Raw genomic sequence first — 20,956 nt, forward strand, 5'->3', positions numbered from 1 at the left:
TAGTCTGGGCTAAAAATGTTTTAAACTTTAGTGTAATATAAAAACAGACCCTGTAGCCAGGTGTTTTATCTCACACTTTTCAATTGTGAAACAGTAAACATCAAACTTTGACCGAGAGGATTGCCCCTCTTGCATCATGCTGGGTCCTGAAAAATATAAATGAATTATTAGAATTATATATATATATATATATATATATATATATATATAATTCTAATATATATATATATATAAAGAGTTTGTTTGATTCCATCTAAAAGATTAGAGGTTATTTAATAAACCTGGATGACTATTGGTTTTTAACCATAGCTTGGCTGTGCTCGAACTTACCGCATTAATAGTAAATCACTCTTTAACCGAACAAGTGGCCCTTTAAAGGTAATAATAATTGTTATAATCATGTAATTGTTTGACAATGCATGACAAATATGTTTGCTTTTATCGGTTCAAGTTTATTAGCGTGTTGTTATACTGTATTCTGCTTTTCCTTGATTTTGTCCACAAATACGACCCTACAAGCACTGCATAATGAGGAAGGGTGTAGATGCGCTCAGTTTATCTAGCTGCCGTGCTGTCATATGATGAAAATCCATCTCGACCTTTTGTTTTGACTTAGTAATTATATTTGCGTTCAAAACCCATGGCACATCAATACTTAGTGTTCAGTGCACTTGCACAGTTTTCGTGAATAACTTTACAACACTCTATCTACAAGCGCATAAATGTGGACTGAGAACAACTCACTTGCTCTCGTTAGTACTTGGAAATATTGTAACTAAGTGCTTTTTTATTTGCCACAGAAGAAATGATCGCGGTTAATGGGTTTGGTGGGTTCTAAATGTGTTTCTTGTAAATCAAATACTAGTGATGCAGAATTGGATGGCTCTTCCTGTTTGCGCAGATACCTGTCACATGAATGTTAACTGATGGGAGTTTGACGCAAACTTTAGTTTGCTTCAGAAGCCATCTTAGCGTTTACGAAAGAAAACTTCAAAAAGATGTACGGAAAAGCGCGCATTGAATACAAGGTAAAGACCTAAGTAATAAAGAAAACACATTATAATTTCCTATTAGCTAAAATTGCCTTTTAAGTCACGACAATTCCTGAATTGATTTTCCCAGCAGGTAAGTCTCGTGTTTCCAAATCGTAGTATAGGAAAATAGAAAAATAAATAGTGAATAACAACTTATAGTGCTTATTTCAAATCAATAGTTCTTTTTTGAAATGGATATTTTTATTCAGACAAATCGAGGGAGTGGGCAGTCATTTTGAACCAATTCCTTTTGGGAAAATAACGCTCTTTGGATCATCATAGACTGACCATACAAATCCTCAAACAAATAGAATGACATGTTGATCGAAAGAAGAAAATTAGTATAATTGGATATATTCGGGTCGGGAAACTCTCTAGAAATAATGATAATAATAATAGTAAGAAGACAAAGAAGAAGAGAAGGTATACTGGTGGAGAGATCGACTGCTTGATGGATGAAAATATAATCATATAAGGCCGAATTATTTTTATTATAGTAGTTTAAAACCTTGTTTTGATGAAGATTCGATTCTTTTGAAAATCCTTGAAATATCAACATGTTTCTACCGAATTCAAGTCGCTTTTATGGTCGCGTAAAAGCTGATAACATTTTTTATACTTCTTCAAAAGGAGATGTTTTAGGCTAATGTATATTTCAGATAAATGCAATTCGTGCGGATATCACACGTGCATAATCACAAAATATTCTTAACATTTATCCGATGTCTTTGAGTGAAAAATGTTTAAAAGCGAGGAGTAAAGTTCATGTTTCTATTTGCTTTTAGGAACTTTCTAATTGCGTGCCTCGAAGCGATCTCCCACGTCGCAAGCCAATGCTACTCCTATTCTAGATTTATTTCTGATTAAAACAAATGGGGAAATCCGTTAGGTGTTTCTTCTTACAAATCGTGTTTATCGTATTAGACTGGGCAATATCCTTTATAGCGCGAACAGGCCAAGCTGCTTGCTTAATAACCGAGGTGAATATCAAAAGATATTGAAACATACACGTGCTTTTGACGCTGAATGTCACAAAACCCAACAGTGCGCTTCCCACATCGGACAGAACTACACGTAAACATAGTGGAGATCTAAACGAATAATGAATCATTTCTAACGGACGTTTTACCAGGTTAGATAAAAATTGTTATTTTTCTTTGTGTATGTGTAGTCAAATAGACAAAAATTAATCCATCTTTGATTTAGAACACTTGAGATTATTTGAAAACTATTGGAGTAATTACTATAATTGAATAAATGAAAATATTGGATTTACTGTACAAAATTCTTAAAATGCAATTTCGAGGTCATTCACAATTAAAAAGAAATACACAGAATTTCTTTTCTTATGGAAATATTTCCATTTCTTTTATTCATTTTTATATTTCCATCAAAGAAAAGCAGTGTCTGTCTGGATCTATGTCTGTGGACTACAATGAGTGAACCCGCTGAGCCGTTTTAGAGGAAAATGAATAAACTTCTCCGGAAAGACGCTTTCGTGCCATAAAGAAATAAAATGTAGCCTTCCGTTTTATTTACGTTATGTTGTTTTCTATATTTGCGCGGTTCGCTTAACAAAGGGACCCCACTCGACAGAAGTGATCCTCATTACGAGAGCTTCCGCTATTTTTTTCCGTTGCACTTGATAACCCAAACACAGGGCCTTCCCTTTCATATTCATATCCACGTAGCAGCGCACGAACATCTCCCGATTGTGTTTTTTTTTTCTCTGTCAGATCTGATGTCGACTTCACGCTTGTTTGCCTTGGTGGTCAGCGTGGCTTGGATAGCGGGCTCGGTAATGGTCAGCCGCGTCCATGGTGGGTAAATCACATGCGCTAACAAACGATATATCCTTATGGTATACACGAAAAATGGATGACGGTTCTTAAGCAAGCTTTTACCAGAGTTCGTTGACGTTGGAGTTCGGGTTTGGTGGGGTACGGAGTTGTTTTGGAAAAAAATATATGAGAAATAAGACGTGCACTGTTTAATTGTAGGGAGATGTTTTGACAACTTCCAGATGAGTAGTTCCCAGGCCCCGCAGGTGGTGCGACACCCAACCTTCTTATTTAAGAATTTACAAACTTTTCCCTCCAAAAATACAGTCGAAACCCCCTCTTTCTTCCCCTCTAATCCTGGCGACGCGTCTGACTGTAAAACCCCAGTTAACAAATGAAATCACTGCCACAATACGCCCTTCTTTGCCTGCTCATTGCTTGGACCTTAACAACAGGGTTATCGCAAGTCAGAAGTGCTTGACATGTTTTGCGATGTTTGGTGTTAATGGTATTGACAGATGATAAAAGAAGATATTTACACAAGAGAATATAATCCAAACAGCCGCGGAAATGCGACAAATCGTAGAGTTGTTTGCTTTGACTGTGTAGAAAGAGTTGCTCCGACATATCACAAGAGAAAATAAAAAAATCTAGTTATCCTGAGACATGTATTTTAATTTATTAAAAAAAAAGAGTGCAGGGCCAAGAACCATCTTTATTGAAAGGCCCAAGAGTGAAACATTGGCAGATGATAAAAGGAAGATATTTACACAAGATAATATAATCCAAACAGCCGCGGAAAAAGCGTCAAATTATAAAGAGTTGTTTGCTTTGACTGTGTACAAAGAGTTGCTCCGACATATCACCATGTATTTTGAAAATATGCAGGGTCATGATGAACCAGCTTTAAGGCCACAGTGAAACTCTTCTCAGCAACTGAAGACTAAGAAAATAAACTAAAAATAAAAACTAAAAAGTGCAATTTGCCGACAAATAAAACAAAAACAAAATAAAACATTGCAAAAGTTTGAAATAAAAGAGAGTTATTAAAATAAATGTATGAGAGAAAGAAATATGTAAAAAACAGGTTATGAGATTCATAAAAAAGAATAGATTGTCTAAGTTGTAACGACGAACTCGCACGTTCTTTTAATAAATATATTATTTCCACTTCGTCAACAAATGATTAGGAATAACGTCTTGTTGACTTTCCCTAATTTGTTAAAGAGTGATTCATTTTTGTAATTTTAGAAATAACTCAAATGTAAACTGAGAGTGTCCTTAGACAATAATTTGCTGTCACCATTTGGCATAGCCACATAAGGAATTTAATTCCGAAGCCTGGCCTCTCTTACATTTGATGAAAAGTAATCACATCTCATTTAAAGACACAAGCATTTGTTGTGGACGAACCAATAAACCACTGTGAATGATACTTAGTACAGATTCAAGCGACGGAATTACACAAGACTGGCTGATTAAATGTGACATTTGCGGAAACGTCCAAGTTCCTTGTTTTCCTAGTTTAATCGTTTGCATATCTTTTTGCATTTCCAATAAAATAAACTTCCGTTTTCACTACCTTCCTTAATACTTATAGTTTCAAAGCTGCGTCATTGTGTACTTCAATAGGATGACTGGAGAAACAAAAAATAGCAACTAAGATAGAAAAAGAAAAACAAAGTCCACCACGGAAATGGCTGCACCTAAATAAACTTTTATCGTCCAAAGAGCCTGAGGCGAAATAGACACGCTGTCCTTATCGCATACGTTTTATATGAATCAACGTTAATAATGGCGTCATTCTGCCAAATTTGTTCTTTTAAAATTCATAGTTGTCCGCTTTTGCAGAGTTTTTATTTTTTTATTTTATTAGTTTTTACTTTATTACTGTGCATTTTATATTGCGACGAGCGCTACCGTGGCCACCTAGGCAGTTTTGTGGAGAGAACCAATTAAAACAAAAATAGCTTCACTAGCCATCCAGCAAGCAAAGAAATACTTGCACATAAGGTGCACTTAAGAACCCGACGGAATCCTCAGCGGCGTAGCCAGGAGTTTTAACAGGGCGGGGCCCAAAAGGGACTTTCAAGGCATTTTCTCCTGTATTTAAGATGTCTCATACATTTACTGTATTTTTGGCTGCTAAAACGGGGGGGGGGTCGATTCGATTTACAAAATTGCATTTCGTTATAATAGAGAAAATAACAGTAGAGCAGAGCGATCTTTATTCATTTCTACTTCTTTACCTCAAGGTGAAACATTGTTTATCGATCACTAAATTATTTTAGTATTTTGTTTCGTCCCACTTTTATCGCCATCCCAAAAGTTTGAAGAGTAAAAAACTTCATAAGTCGGTTAGTACGATGAGCTGACTTGGAGTGTATTTGGATATTGACATCTTTGAGGAACATGATGGCCACACAAGGCGTGTATCCGGATTGTTTTAAGAACTTAAACATTTTAAAAGAAGGATATACTTTCATATCGGTGTGACAATAATTTTATTAATTGATTGATCGATAACCCCAAGGTAAAATGACAAACGGTTCGACTTCGTGGGAGTTTGATTTGCATTTTGTGCTGACCTTATAAGTTAAGAAGACTTTTAAAGAACCTAAGAGGAGGTACGAGTGCCCTGGGGTGGGAATTTGTTTTTAAGCTAAAGAAGTGTCGCAGTGCATAAAAGAGAAAATGCAAATTTTAGAGGGCGTTAAAATATTTTCAACTGAATACAGCAAACTACAAAACACGCCTTTTTTTTACTTAGGATAGAAACAACCAATGCCTATTTTTTTCCGTTTCCACGAGAATATTGTTTAGATAGAAGATATAAAAGTTTTAGCCTTTTCCATACTTGCATATTCATCACTCCTTGTTCATACAAAATATATGGGATGAATTGCCAATTCAACACCACTAATACTTAAAGATGGTCGATCTCGCGCATTACCGAGTCAAAAAGCACCCTTCGTCATCGGATAATTCAAGCGAGCAATTCATCTACTGTCAACCAAATATCGCGAATACTTATCAGACATTAATCGTGGGTGGTTATCTTGAGGTTTTTTTTTTGCGAGCAGACCGTTTGACTTTCCGATGCAATAACCACAAAGGAGTGGTTAATAGACATTATTTAAACGTTTTGAAGGAGTTGCTGGAAACATCGCTGTGATTACCAAGCTGCGCGGTGCTAATGATTTGTCTTGAGACGTTTAACGTCCTTTAAAAAAAGATATGACGTATATTCCAATGACGACATCTGGGAAAACAAACACCCCTATTTAGGAAATCTCCATCTCATCACGTCTCTTGACGCAAACAGTCGTATCCAGTAGATTGGTGCTTTTCGCAGACAGCATACAGCGATAGTGATAACATAATAGAATTACGAGTTTTAATTTTCAAATCATGATTGGAAGTTTTACAGGCAAACCAGGAGGCATACACTAATGATCAATAAAATAAAAATAACAAACCATCCACGATCGAATTCAGAACAAAATTAAATCAAAATGAATGCAAGAAACCAGAGGCAAATACAATGATGATAAACATTATATATTACAATAACAAACCGTCCAAGATCGAATTCAGAAAAAAAAATGCACCTTGTTGGTAATGCTTTGCGCGGAAATGGCGACCTGATTATCTGTCGCGCTGTTTTTGCTTACCTAAACACAATCAAATTTCTGTTAAAAAAGACAACTTTTATATATTTTTCATATATATAAGCAATTCTTGGTTCGGTAAATTGTAAAATACGCTTCACTCTGTTCACAGGTAATAGTAATCATACTTCTGCCAAGGGCAACGAAAAAGAACCTGTGAAAACTAAATAAATTTTTCCGGTTTAAAAAGCGTCTCCACCGAAACGTAACTGATCAACTGTAATTTAGAAATACATGATTACTTATTGGATTTCGCCACAATTTTCATGGCTCTTCATGGAAGTACAAGCAACTGAGATATACGCTTGAAACCTTTGTCATGGTGACCTTGGTCGGTGTAATGTATTTTCAAAAGTATTAATACACCAAAACTGGTTTTCGACCCTCCCCTGAAAAAGTATTTTTAATTACGAAAATTTGTCAAATTCGAATACCAGTTTTTGGTGTAATATATTTATTCTTCTGGTTCACGAACACGTAAATTTGGGCTTTTTGTATTTACTCAATTAATAGGTAACGAAAGTGTGTATTTTTCTTCTTTCCTAAACAGAGTTTTTGAGAGACATTTTGTCTATTATTCAAATAAATCTTGTTCCGCGATTGTGTATTTGTAGAATAGAACTCATTTCGAATATAATCAAAAGAGGAATATACATTTTGCTGTCATAGTGTTGCGTTGTTTTCGGTCGCGTAGGTTGTTTGCGTTGCCAATAGTCACAGAGAGGGGGAGGGGGTCGGGGGTGCTTCCCCCTCCCCTCCCCCGACAAAAAGCTGTTATGAGAATCGTCAAATAGCAAATGACGAATAATAACCTTTTCTCAAACTTGGCTCTATATAATATAAATCCATCAAATTTAAAAACAAAAAAGTCCCCGCGGTCTCAGTAGAGTAAAATGCCGGAAAGTAAAGTGTTACAAGTGGAAGTTTTATATGGTCAATCTCATAAAAGGTCCATAGTGAAATAGACCTCAAGGAGTATGCACTCATTAATCTTGGATTACGTCAACTGTTAACTAGTTTCGTTATTTATTTTAAGTACTTCTTGAGGAAATATTAGTAAAATGATCTTACTCAGCACGCGAGGTATCCAGCACTCGATAAACAGACAACAAAACCTTTTTCTTTACCTTTAACCAAGCAACAGATTTGCAATAGCGAGAAAGCAATTTCTGGCGAAGACATGGCCTGGTATCTTAATTCATTTGAGGCTTATATTGTGCCGGGTTTGACGGTACATCAAAAGATAGTAATATCCGCATTGAGAGACCATTCAATTTGGAAATTGATCATTGGCGGCTTCTCTTTTTGATCACGCAGTTTCATTTTTTTTTTACAACTGCACGAGGCCGTTTATAATTTATAAATTATAAACGTAGCAGCACAATATTCGCTGATATATTCAATTTTTCTAATCCAGCTGTTAAGATCCGGTATTTTTTCTTTCTTTTGCTCTTGTACTGTTGGATCCGTGTCTCATAATCAGGATTTCGTAATTTCGGGAATCGTGAAATCGGGCAATTATTTAAATGGAGATTGTTAAATCGAGGTATCGTTAAATCAATGATTCATATTAAATCGTAATATTGTTATATATCGTTGATCACTAAACCTTTTCTCATATCGGTTGTCGTAAAATCGTAGTATTGTAATATCGCTTGTCGTAAAATCGTGCTATTGTTATATCGGTAATCGTAAAATCGTGCCATTATTATATCGGTGATCGTAAAATCCGGATATTGCATTATCGGGAATCGTGAAATTGTGGTATTGTAATATCAATGGTCGTTAATCGGTAATTGCAATATCGGTGGTCGTTAATCGGTAATTGTATATCGGTGGTCGTTAATCGGTAATTGTAATATCGGTGTTCGTAATTTTTATTTATACAACGACACTCGTAAATCGCGCGCTCTGGTTTGTCGAGGCACCCTGTGTTATTTGGGAAGAATAGAATCAAAAAGGCCAAACTGTCGCGATCTCGTACCAGAACAATGAATACAATATTTGAGGACACACGCACGCTTGGCATCATCATGTGCGCGCGCTCCCAAAACTAGATAGTAACGTAAAAAAATCATAATTTAATTGTTGTATAAGACAAATAGATCTCCATGTTTTGTCCTCCAGAAGACGTCACAGCGTGTCATGAACAACTGTCATGTAACTCGACTTCATCTCGTTGCCTACTTTTGTTGTTAATCACACGCTGTGAAGTCATCTGTGCATCTATTAGAGGACAGACGCACTCAAAAATGAGAATGTTAAATGATAGTATGATGCATTACCAGCGCTTTACACCAGGATACCATGTTCATAGTGAGTCCCCGTAAATCTTTATCGATCCTAAAATAAAGTGTTTGTGTTTCGTGTTTATTTAATAAATGAGCTGTTCTCTGAAAATTCCTTCGCAGGACAACTTCCACCACCACCACCGCCACCACCACCACCACCCACCCTGCCAGCCATTACACTCCCGCCTCCTGAATGTGAGTGTGTTATAGAACTTAAAGGAATCACTAAGCGTCTTTAATTATTATTATTATTATTATTTTGCTTTGTATTGTTTTCGGATCTAAAACTACAAAGTTTTTATCCTTACACATAGCTTCATCATGATCGTCTTTTCGATATTTGATAGTTTAAATTGCAACAAGGGAATTTAGATATTGGATGCAAACTTATATTCCTCGCTGGCCCTACCTGCCAGTATGACAAACGGCGCCGACACAGCCAATCTAAAGTAGAGATAGTAAAGCGGAATCAAATTAACAAAACTAATAAAAAAAAAAGTTTCAGTTCCCTTTGAAAGGCTCATACAGAGTTCTTCCAGCCCCTAAGGATAGTTTCGTGTGCGTATTTTGAAAGGCTCATACAGAGTTCTTCCAGCCCCTAAGGATAGTTTCGTGTGCGTATTTTGAAAGGAGACTGGGAAGGGAGTGGGGGTCTTTCCACGCCTATTTCCAGATTCACTGCATTTTGGGCGACACCAGTACATGACTTAGCTGTATAATTTACCACAGGCAGTCAATTAGCGATTTGGTGCAAGGCCAGATACAAAAAGGGGGTTTTCGTCAGACAGAATCACCCAGTTTTGCAACTTTTTGTATAATATCTGTGAATGCGCCACACACACCCTCCCGCCTTAGTAGATCCAGTTTGCGCCATGTACCATGGGCAGCGTGAGATGATCGTTTGTTTTTTCCCTTTGACTCAAAGCGACTAGAAGCATGCTCGAGAGATGGGCCGATAAGTCACGCCTTGGGGAGAACCTGAAAAATCTGATAAACAGGCAACCTGATAATCACCGAATGTACACGTGCGACGAGAGATGTAACAAGACAAGCAGGGACTGGAACGACATCAGCCAGCCAAAGTGCTTCTGTGACGACATGTGCGTCGCCTTCAAAGACTGCTGCCATGACTACGAAAAAAAGTTAGTTAAAGTATAACCATTTTACAAGCTTTTTATCTATCATTAGATACTAAAATAGAATAGCCATGCACTAACACACTGCACCACACAAGTTGTCCCTAGGGACCACCTGCACAGTGATCCATACACCTACACACTGAACCACACAAGCTGTACCTAGGGACCACCTTCACAGTGAGCAACATACGAACACACTGCACCATACAAGCATAAGGAGGGACTTGCACCAAACAAACTGCGCTAAACAAGCTGTAACTTGTGTGCCAACGTCAAACCAATGCATTTTGCTCGTATGAATCGGGCTTTAGTTGATCGTACTGATGTGTTTTTCTAGATGCGGAAGACCCAGTGTGATAGAGTCTCGAGAGAGCGTCGAGGATATCTGCACATTTCGGCGCTCACATAGTACACCTTATGGCTTCATCTTTAAGCGCACGTGTCCAAACGGGACCGCGCACGCACTCTCTCAGCGGTGTTCTACAGTACGAGATGACGACTACATGTCGTCACTTCCGGTCATAGATGTGACGTCACGCACTCCATACCGGAACTTGTTCTGTGCTGTGTGCAGAAAGGCTGATGAAATTAGCTGGTGGCGGGCGGAAGCTGTTTGTCCAAATAGTACTATAGACTACACAAACATGAGCAAGGTACTGTAGAACCCTATACTTTTCGAAATTCAAAGTTAACTTGTGCTAATATGGATCTCTCGTCACACGAACGCAATGGTGACCTGAGTTAACTTGTGCTAGATGTTGTCTTCAAGTTTTGAATAAAAACAATAACAAAAGTGAGGCTGGCTAGTCCCCATTAATTATGAGATCATTTCGCCTTCTTAAATGTGGTCCGAGTTGTGGAAGGAGAATCGAGTTATCGAAGGTTGGAGTAAGATAATAAAAATACGGTAAAGCAAAATTCAAGGCATATTGCTAATATTAGTCCTATCAGATAAGGGCTTTTTTTAGTTTGTTGTCTTTTCGCTACTAGCCTTAAGGTTTTTTCAGTTTGTTGTCCTTTCGCTACTAGCCTTAACGTTTTTTCATTTTGTTGTCCTTTCGCTACTAGCCTTAAGGTTTTTTCAGTTTGTTGTCCTTTCGCTACTAGCCTTAAGGTTTTTTCAGTTTGTTCTCCTTTCGCTACTAGCCTTAAGGTTTTTTCAGTTTGTTGTCCTTTCGCTACTAGCCTTAACGTTTTTTCATTTTGTTGTCCTTTCGCTACTAGCCTTAAGGTTTTTTCAGTTTGTTGTCCTTTCGCTACTAGCCTTAAGGTTTTTTCAGTTTGTTCTCCTTTCGCTACTAGCCTTAAGGTTTTTTCAGTTTGTTGTCCTTTCGCTACTAGCCTTAAGGTTTTTTCAGTTTGTTGTCCTTTCGCTACTAGCCTTAAGGTTTTTTCAGTTTGTTGTCCTTTCGCTACTAGCCTTAAGGTTTTTTCAGTTTGTTGTTCTTTCGCTACTAGCCTTGAGGTTTTTTCAGTTTGTTGTCCTTTCGCTACTAGCCTTAAGGTGTTTTCAGTTTGTTGTCTTTTCGCTACTAGCGCTACGGTTTTTCAGTTTGTTGTCTTTTCGCTACTAGCGCTAAGGTTTACTATCATCTTAGTACTACACGTTCTCTTCCATATTCATCAGGTTCGACATTTCATCGCATCTAACTGCACGATGAGGTACTCTCCCTCGAACGCCATAAGAGACCTGCACCCCATTTGCATCCCACCTCTGACCACACCCATTATTGGCACGCCCAGCTCTCACGTCACCGAAAACGTCACTGAAATCATCAAGGAATTCTGTGATTCCTACGCGTTTCCCGTGTGCGTAATCACAAACGGGGTTCAGTACATGTATAAGAACCCTCACTGCGTACTCCAAAGCGGCCAATTCGACTTATCTGACGTCAAAGTGGAATGCGGAATCTTCAACCCATCACTTCCGCCACTCAGCATATTCTTTGACTTCCGGTCAACGACGAGTTACGTCATGAGCGAGCGACGCGGCTCAGGGGCCTCTGACGAGGTAACCGAGGAAACACTTAACTGCCTGAGTAACCAGGTCTACGATCCGTTTGCTGGCCGTTGTCGGGAGGTGTTTGCGGGCTCAGTGCATCCTACCACAGGTAGCCCCACCAGTGGAAGTAACTGCACATATGTTGCTCTGGATGAAAAAGAATACAAATTTCTTGAAAACGGGACTATTCTTGTGGAGGTGAGCACATAAGACTTTAGACTTCATGTAGACTTCAGCGGAATCCTATCAATAATGGTACTATTAGGCCGTTAAAGGCTGTATATAGCTAAACCAAATATATTTGTTACAAAAGTTGCCATTTGATATTTCAGTCTTTGACTTATAAGATTGCTTACGATATTTGGCAGTCCAAAAACAACTATATTTTATTAATTTTGTTGCTTATTTGGCCGCATACAATGTAATGTGTCCACACATAAGTTTCATTTTAAAATTGCAGGCTTGTTTCCTTCAGTTTTTATGGCAGCCAATTTGAAAAGAACCGAAAATCACTCCTTCTTTTTATCACCACAGGAATTCGTGCTTACTCGCCCCAATCTCCCATATACCAACTAGACGAAGGACAATATAAGTTTATGTTTGGAAATTTGACAAATGTCCTAAATAGCGATTAATTGGGTGGTTTTAATGTGTTAATGCCATGATGGGCGTAGACAAAGGCTAAGAGAACCCATGCCAGGATGACTTTTGCTATTGCTTTCACTCAACACAGAAAACAAATTATACGATGAGTTTTAGAAATAAATAAAAAAATACTTTTAACCTCTTATATCAAATGCAATACTTTTACCAGATCAACCGATAGAAATACGTTTTACAGATACTCAAAATGACTGATGGTGATATCCAATATGCGATTCAAGCAGACTTGTCAGTTACTCGTTCTGTCATTCCTAGCCGACTTGCCTGAAATTTGCTCGATCATGGAAACAAGTTTCACGAATTATTTCAAACCTATTGAATTTCAGGCTCACCATCGTCGCTATAGCAACAGTTCATACAAGATAATAAACGGTACACTATACGTTTGCACCAATTTCACTCAAGAGTACAACGTGCTTCCCTCAGGTGCAGGAAGAGGACGAACGCACGATCTGAACGCCCTGAGCGCTCTGACTATCGCAGGTAACAACTTCTTCTGAAACACGTGATGCTTGTAACGTTTGTTCTACAAGAAATCACTAACCGTGGCGCCGAGGAATCGCGTCGAGGAAGATTAGACAGTTTGTGAAATGAGCCACTGTACATGAGTAGGGAAGTGCTACCGCGGCCACCTTGACAGTTTTGTGAAATGAGCCACCAAAAAGTAGGAATCTTAATGATTTGCATGGACGTCACTAGCCAAACACCTTTCAGATTATTAGAGCTTAATAATTGGCTACTGCTGGGAATTAGCTTTGACTTGACAGGCACGTAGCCCGCGCCATACTATAAAATTACTTAGATAAAGAATATCGACCACGGAGGTACTCGATCCCTCAATCCTCTGATCCGGAATAAATTTGCCGGCGAGGCGCTAATTCTGGATTAAAACAATAGCAATGTATCAATATTGACTAGCATGAACATTAGATGACGCACCCTTTGATTGGCATGTCCACCCTATGGTTGCCATCATTTTGATTGACAAGCGTTTTGATTGACAGGCTGTGCCCTCAGCATGATATCCCTGGTCGTGCTTATCTTCTCGTACGCCGTGCTGCCCGAGCTGCGTAATCTTCCTGGTCGAGTGGTTCTCTCCCTGGCCATCACCATGCTGCTCTACCATTTGCTCTATTTCCTGGTCAACCAGTCGGACACACGTGCTCTGTGTGTCGCTGTCGCCGTGAGCCTGCACTTTGCACTGCTCAGCGCCTTCTGCTGGATGAATGTGCTCGCTTTTGATGTGCATCATACATTTACTAAGCCAGGTAAGGAGACATCAAACCAACGAATCTTTCTCCTAAACGTGCCGGGTGACGAAATGTAAGGAGAAAACAAACCAACGAACCTTTCTCCTAAACATGCCAGGTGAGGAAATTTAAGGAGAAACAAACCAACATCATAAGTTTACTAAGCCAGGTGAGGGATTGTAAGGAGAAAACAAACCAACATCATGCGTTTACTAAGCCAGATGAGGGAATGTAAGGAGAAACAAACCAACATCATGCGTTTACTAAGCCAGTTGAGGGAATGTAAGGAGAAAACAAACCAACATCATGCGTTTACTAAGCCAGATGAGGGAATGTAAGGAGAAACAAACCATCATCGGTGCGTTTACTATGCCAGGTGTCTGCATGCGGTATGCATGTCTTTTGCTTTCTATTCAGCACTTACATACAGTTTTTAAGATCTATTACCTTCACCAATTTTAGGTCAGCGCAGAACAGCGTCACGTGGTCACTGCCCCGGCACGTACGCCATATACGCAGCCTACTCATGGGGAATTCCGCTGGCCATTGTTACTATCTCGTTCTCCGTTGATCTGTCGGGTAGTTGGCGTATTGGATACGGTAAGTATAATGATTTGAGCCTATTTACATGACCTCGGGCAGTCTTTCGACTGAGTTACAGGAAGGGCCACAAAGCCATTACTAGCACCATTATATTAAAAAAGTAATTGGGTGTGACAAGTCTCTCAGTTTGTTGGTGCGCGAAGACAGCAAGATGGCCGAGCCCCTGCCAGATCTTAAAGCAAATGTTGTTGCCTTAGAAGTCGTTTAGTGGACGGAAAGGCAAATCAGGAACTATGTTTTTTCATGAACTGGCCTTAGAAGTCGTTAAGTGGACGGAAAGGCAAATCAGTAATGATGTTTTTTCATGAACAGGCTACAAATCTGTAGAGATGTTAAATTGGAAATTTCTCTGATGCCTCTCTGCCTTTCTGTCACTCTCCTTGTCCGTTTACTTTCCCTTCATAACCTTATTCCTACCGTGTCTCCTGTAGGGCGTGGTGAGTACTGCTTTATCGAGAACCCCAGTGCCATGTTGTACTTGTTCCTGCTGCCCGTGGCGATAATTCTCCTGTACAACTTCATCGCGCTCTTTCATACAATGTGGCACATTAGAGCTGTCAGAAAGGTGCGTAGCCAATCAGGACGTAATCAAGTCTAGCAAGTCAACCTTTAAGTCCACTTTAACATGATACCGGTCGATTTTTTGACCGGACAAAGCGCTTTTTAGACGGAACCGTGTGAATCTTTTATCTTGTTCATACGGGCCTTGTAGGGCTAGCTGTGCGTAGGACGTAATCCTGTCGAGAGAGTCTTTAAGGCCTCTTTTACATGATACCGGTCGATTTGTAACCGCTATCAGGACAAAGCGCTGTTTAGACGGAGCCGTGTGAATGTTTAACCTTGTTTACACGGGCCTCGTACTGCTAGCTCTCTCGTTTTTCATCCAGCTAGAAGGTCCCATTAACGGAACGCGTAGCCGTGCTGGTGTCGTGTAAAATGGGCATCGATAACAACAACAACAATGAAAACAACAACAACGACAAAGACGACGACATTGATGATGATGATGATGATGATGATGATGATGATATCAATATTCTAATTAACATTCTGAATAATGATAATAGTTACTGTCAAAATACTATACGCAAGTTGAAATAGACCACTAAACCTGGTGATGCGTCTCGCTTGGTATTTCTATCCTCTATCCAGATTTGATATCCTTGATATAAGTTTAATCTTGACCGCAGAATTTTATATAATCATAGTATTTAAAACAATGCGCATAGGCGCAAGCAGCATTAATCCAACCAGTATCCATCATCATCCAGATCCGTAGCAGGTCACGTGAGACTGGAGGGGAGGGAATACAGAACATTAACATTAAGAAAATCATGGGGGCACCGTCACGCCACTACTGGTCATTTTCTTAATTTTTTTTTTCAAATATTGGAAGGGGGGCATGCCCCCAGTGCCCCACCCCCTGCTACGGCATCACCCCCCACCCCCTGCATCGTCATCATCTCCCACCCCCTGCTACGGCATCACCCCCCACCCCCTGCATCGTCATCATCTCCCACCCCCTGCTACGGCATCACCCCCCACCCCCTGCATCGTCATCATCTCCCACCCCCTGCATCGTCATCATCCCCCACCCCCTGCATCGTCATCATTCCCCCACTCCCTGCATCGTCATCATCCCCCACCCCCTGCATCGTCATTACCCCCCACCCCCTGCATGGTCATCATCTCCCACCCCCTGCATCGTCATCACCCCTCACCCCCTGCATCGTCATCATCTCCCACCCCCTGCATCGTCATCACCCCCCACCCCCTGCATCGTCATCATCCCCCACCCCCTGAATCGTCGTCATCCCCCATCCCCTGCATCGTCATCATCCCCCACCCCTTGCATCGTCATCATCTCCCACCCCCTGCATCGTCATCATCCCCCACCCCCTGCATCGTCATCATTCCCCCATCCCCTGCATCGTCATCACCCCCCACCCCCTGCATCGTCATCATCCCCCATCCCCTGCATCGTCATCACCCCCCACCCCCTGCATCGTCATCATCCCCCACCCCCTGCATCGTCATCATCTGCCACCCCCTGCATCGTCATCATCTCCCACCCCCTGCATCGTCATCATTTTACAGTGTCTTGTTCTTATTAACTAAATAATTATTTCGCAAAGACTGATAACTGCTTTGCTTCTTATTTAAGAAAACTTCGAAAGCGTCCAATCAGCAACGCAAACCAAACCTTCCAATCATCTGCTTTAAGATGACGTCAGCAATGGGTATCACGTGGGTCCTGGCGTATTTTGCTTCGACACAGGCCACCTCGTTCCTGTGGTACGCGTTCGTCATCCTCAACAGTTTACAAGGTAAGGAGACATAGCTATGCTAGCTGTAAAGTTGCGAAAATAGGAGACTTAGTATAACGTGGCAAATCCAAGGCAAAGTAAACATGTGACGCAAGAAAGCGACATAAAAGTGAAAACAAGCCCTATTTGACATAGAAACGTTCTGGCTTAATCGTAAGCACTGAATATGTTAATTTTATTATTATTATTTTTTTTCCGGCAAAAGCCGGAGCGAGTGAGAGTTTACCGCCCAAAAGTCACGTGATTTCTTAGTTGGCGTTGCCGTAGCAGGGGGTTGGGCACTAGTGGCACGTCCCCCACCCCCTAATATTTTAAAAAATCAAAACGAAATGACCGTTAGGGTCCCCCCGTGCTTTGTAGATGTTTCTGTATAGTCCCCCCCAATAATTCGGGGTCTGCTACGGCTCTGGTATGACACACAAAGAGTCTACAGAGGACTAAGCAATGGCGAGATAATGAAATAATTTTTCCACAGGGTTCCTGATTCTCCTGTCCTACGTGTTAAACAGGCGCGTACTCTCAATGTACCGCGAAACGCTACAGAGCATGCGCAAAACCAGTACTCAAGGTACCAGGAGCACCACCCCCGGACGGGACAATTCGCTAGCCGTGGCGTCCACTACTGAGGGGGGTAGGGAGAGGCTGAGATCTGATACAATCGACATACCCGCCGGGCGGGAGAGAAAGCTCACCGAATCGAGCATAATTCCTGATAAACCAGACATTGTAACACAAATGTGAAAAGGATACTTTTTCATTTATTTAATTTAGACCGCCCGGGATTGGGGTCTGTTATCTTTAAGTTCATGAGTCATTTCAAACAGAAGAAAATAGCTCATTATAAGATCATTATAATGTGTATATAACCTGCACCAGCCTCCCTACCCTCCCTGCCCTCCCTACCCTCCCTACCCTCCCTACCTTCCCTACCCTCCCTACCCTCCCTACCCTCCCTACCCTCCCTACCCTCCCTACCTTCCCTACCCTCCCTACCCTCCCTACCTTCCCTACCCTCCCTACCCTCCCTACCCTCCCTACCCTCCCTACCCTCCCTACCCTCCCTACCCTCCCTACCCTCCCCGCCCTCCCTACCTTCCCTACCCTCCCTACCCTCCCTGCCCTCCCTACCCTCCCTGCCCTCCCTACCCTCCCTACCCTCCCTACCCTCCCTACCCTCCCTACCCTCCCTACCCTCCCTACCTTCCCTACCCTCCCTACCCTCCCTACCCTCCCTACCTTCCCCGCCCTCCCTACCTTCCCTACCCTCCCTACCCTCCCTGCCCTCCCTACCCTCCCTGCCCTCCCTGCCCTCCCTACCCTCCCTGCAGGTCCTTTTTCTCCTCGGCCCCTGTATAAAGTCTTATCTCAATGAGTGTCGAGATTAGTAACACCCTACTAGGACGGATACAGCGATTTACAAAGTGTCTTGCGTCAGCGCGTTTCTTCTCTTTGTCTTAAGACAGACTTTTAATGGTTGGTCAGTATTCAGCTCTTACAAGCTGCAATTTGATTGGGCCAATGAACAATATCCGCACCTCGACACAAAGTGCGAGAAGAATTGAGACAAAAGAACTCCTTTGTAAAACAAAGATAATAGGAGACAAAGCAGCTGCGTACTTACTCCTTTTAATAAGACTTCATGTCTGTCACCGTAAAGATCGTGGATACTGCGCACCGGATAGGTAGAGAAAGACTGTATCGATAGCAAATTCAGCTAGAGCGTAGACATAGTAGCTCGTTATCGTGTAAACACAGGGGCGTAGCCAGGGGTGTGGCCAAGGGGGGCCCGCCCCCCCCCTTCTAGCCAAAAAAATACAGTCTACATTATCTAAAATACGGGAGAAAATGCCTTAAAGGGCGTTTTGGGCCTCATCCTGTAAAAAGTCCTGGCTACGCCGCTGAAACAGCACAAAATAAATGGCGATCTACAGCACTTCATTTCTATTTATGAGCGCGCTTAGTCTCTCCAATTATTACCGGGGCTTGTGATTGGGTTTCCTGTGGCTTATATTAGTTTGTGACGCCAAAGTTTGTGACGTCAATTCTGGGCTGGTTACCCCCAGCCCCTCTTGCTATACGGCTATCCACAGGAGTCCCGAGCCAGCCCTAGGGACTGGCGGAATAAAGAACCTTTACAAGAGGGGATGAGAAGCCATTACCAGCCCTTGCCTAATTACCATGATAATCGTACAAAATAAATCAATATACTGTGATGTATAAAGAATAGAACTGTAGAAAGTTCGAGTTAATGTGGTCAATTTAACAGTAGTTTACTTTTTTTTTGGAAATAAATACTTAACTACTTAAACATTTCTACTTCTTTATTTCAGTGGTTAAATACAGTGGTTATCTCTTAGCTTATCAAAGCTTATTTTACCCATTATCAAGTCTTCCAAATGTTATTTCGAGGATCAATTTAAAAGGAATTGCTATATTTTGCAGGTAAAATTCTATTGCAGCCCCTTTCGTTCTGGTATCCCTGTGGTATGAAGAGGGCTAGAAAGCACTAGGGGGGAGGGGCTAGGAGTGTATGACGCTTTGATCCACAAGCCAATGATCCGTCAAATATAATCTACCACCAGACAGCGTTATTATCATAACGAGCTGCTTCTATCATGAAAGCACACAAATATTGCTATGATGAACACTAAATCATTGGAAATGCTCACAGCAAACGGTACGCAAAACATAGTGTTGGCCAACACGCTTCATAAGAGGTCTGTTTGGCTGATCGTAGTAGAGTCGGGGATTTTATTTGTGATCAGCTTCCTCGCACTAGCTGGGAATATTCTAATATGTGCCGCAGTCTACAGAAAGCCTTCTCTACGGACCGTCACTAATATGTTCATTGTTTCTCTGGCCGCGTGTGATATTTTGATGGCAGCGGTTGCAATGCCTCTATCCGAAGGGACTCTCATAACTGGTGAGTGGATGTATGGTAGGGTGACATGTCAGATTCAGGGTTTCACAATCCACCTTCTCGTGTTTCACTCTGTGCAAGTGATTATGTTGACTGCTATCAACCGAAACCTCAGCGTGGTGCGACCGGAGCTTTACAGGAGGATTTTTAGCAAGCGAGCCACCCTAGTGATGATTCTAGGCGTGAGTGTTGTATCTGCAGCTGCTATGGCCGCGTTGGTGTTTTTCTTGACCTCGTATTTCATATTTCACCCCGGAAAAGCGATTTGTGTCGTGACATTTCGAAACTTGTCTCAGAGTCGTCAATACACGATTATATTTGCTGCCATTTTTATCGTTGTGCCTTTCCTAGTTATCTCTGTGTGTTATTTACGCGTTATCCAGACAATCCGGAGTCACCGCAGAGAGTTTGAGTCAAGCAGAGGCGTGCTTGACTCCAGCTCTGTCCTACTAAGAGAAGAGGATAAACTATCGCGAATAGTTCTCGCCATTATTTTGGGCTTCGCCGCGTGCTGGGTTCCCTGTGCGATAATTGACATAATCGATACCACGACAGTTGAATGGCTTCCTCGTCAAGTTTATTTACTCTACATGTATTTGGGATATGGCTCCTGTTTGCTAAATCCATGTCTGTATGGAGGAATGAACAAACAAGTTCGCAGGGAAATGTTTGGATTGATGTTTTGCCGTGGAAGTAGAAAACGGCTCGCCACAAGGAGAGAGCTTCGCAACTGAAGCAAGTTCCGCGGGAGATATTACCTGACAAATCAATTAAAATTGTCGGCATGTCTGACTTAATTATGAAAAAAATTAAAACATTGTATTAAATATTAAATATTGTTATAAGAACAAAAATTTAATTTAGAAACGGAGGATTTAGATAAAAGCTATAGAAAACAAGACAACAACGCCCCGGGACATATATAATAGAATATTTAGAGAAGATATTGCTGTTACAAAAAGAGATGTAAAATAAGAACGATTTTGCTGTTAGCTAGAATTATCGGAGTACCAGTGTACTCCAAGTGGGCACGCCCAAGCATAAAATCTGATAGTATCAACACCCAGATGAATTATTAATAAATATTTCTGATAGGGAATTTAATGCATTTTTATCGTGTGTCAATATACCACGTTATGGTGGACGAGAGCAAAGCGTATGCATTTATGCAAATACATTATTTTATAAAAAGAAAAAAACAGCTCAATTAAAATGAATCTTATATACTATAGAAAAAGACTCATGTTTTGTGGTGCGTTTTCGAGCTATATAGAC

General features: G+C 40.9%; 2 protein-coding genes across 3 annotated transcripts; both read left to right on the plus strand.

The window, feature by feature from the left end:
• Window positions 1-723: 723 nt before the first annotated feature.
• On the plus strand, window positions 724-17,610 carry LOC5505777. Of its 2 annotated transcripts, none has more exons than XM_001626470.3 (12): window positions 724-1,028; window positions 2,771-2,854; window positions 8,898-8,972; window positions 9,703-9,919; window positions 10,254-10,569; window positions 11,544-12,116; window positions 12,908-13,064; window positions 13,586-13,849; window positions 14,294-14,431; window positions 14,866-14,999; window positions 16,599-16,761; window positions 17,237-17,610. In XM_001626470.3, the coding sequence occupies exons 2-12, from the start codon at window positions 2,776-2,778 to the stop codon at window positions 17,500-17,502; spliced, it is 2,382 nt and encodes a 793-aa protein (XP_001626520.3). In that variant the 5' UTR covers window positions 724-1,028; window positions 2,771-2,775; the 3' UTR covers window positions 17,503-17,610. The 2 variants fall into 2 exon arrangements, with proteins under 2 accessions (XP_001626520.3, XP_048590568.1); XM_048734611.1 differs by lacking the exon at window positions 724-1,028 and adding an exon at window positions 2,054-2,166.
• A 1,598-nt stretch (window positions 17,611-19,208) lies between these two features.
• Window positions 19,209-20,912, plus strand: LOC5505779 (melatonin receptor type 1B-B). The gene has a single exon (XM_001626471.3). It carries the CDS (start codon window positions 19,399-19,401, stop codon window positions 20,413-20,415), a length of 1,017 nt encoding a protein of 338 aa, XP_001626521.2. The 5' UTR covers window positions 19,209-19,398; the 3' UTR covers window positions 20,416-20,912.
• The last annotated feature ends 44 nt before the right edge of the window (window positions 20,913-20,956 follow it).

The sequence above is a fragment of the Nematostella vectensis genome, chromosome 11 (assembly GCF_932526225.1).
Source record: "Nematostella vectensis chromosome 11, jaNemVect1.1, whole genome shotgun sequence".
Taxonomy (NCBI): Eukaryota; Metazoa; Cnidaria; class Anthozoa; order Actiniaria; family Edwardsiidae; genus Nematostella; species Nematostella vectensis.

Coding starts and splice junctions, on each gene's coding strand:
- LOC5505777 (XM_001626470.3), top strand. CDS start 2,776: ATGTCGACTTCACGCTTGTTTGCCTTGGTGGTCAGCGTGGCTTGGATA. Junction 14,432..14,865: donor TAGTTGGCGTATTGGATACG/GTAAGTATAATG, acceptor TGTCTCCTGTAG/GGCGTGGTGAGTACTGCTTT. Junction 16,762..17,236: donor CATCCTCAACAGTTTACAAG/GTAAGGAGACAT, acceptor ATTTTTCCACAG/GGTTCCTGATTCTCCTGTCC.
- LOC5505779 (XM_001626471.3), top strand. CDS start 19,399: ATGATGAACACTAAATCATTGGAAATGCTCACAGCAAACGGTACGCAA.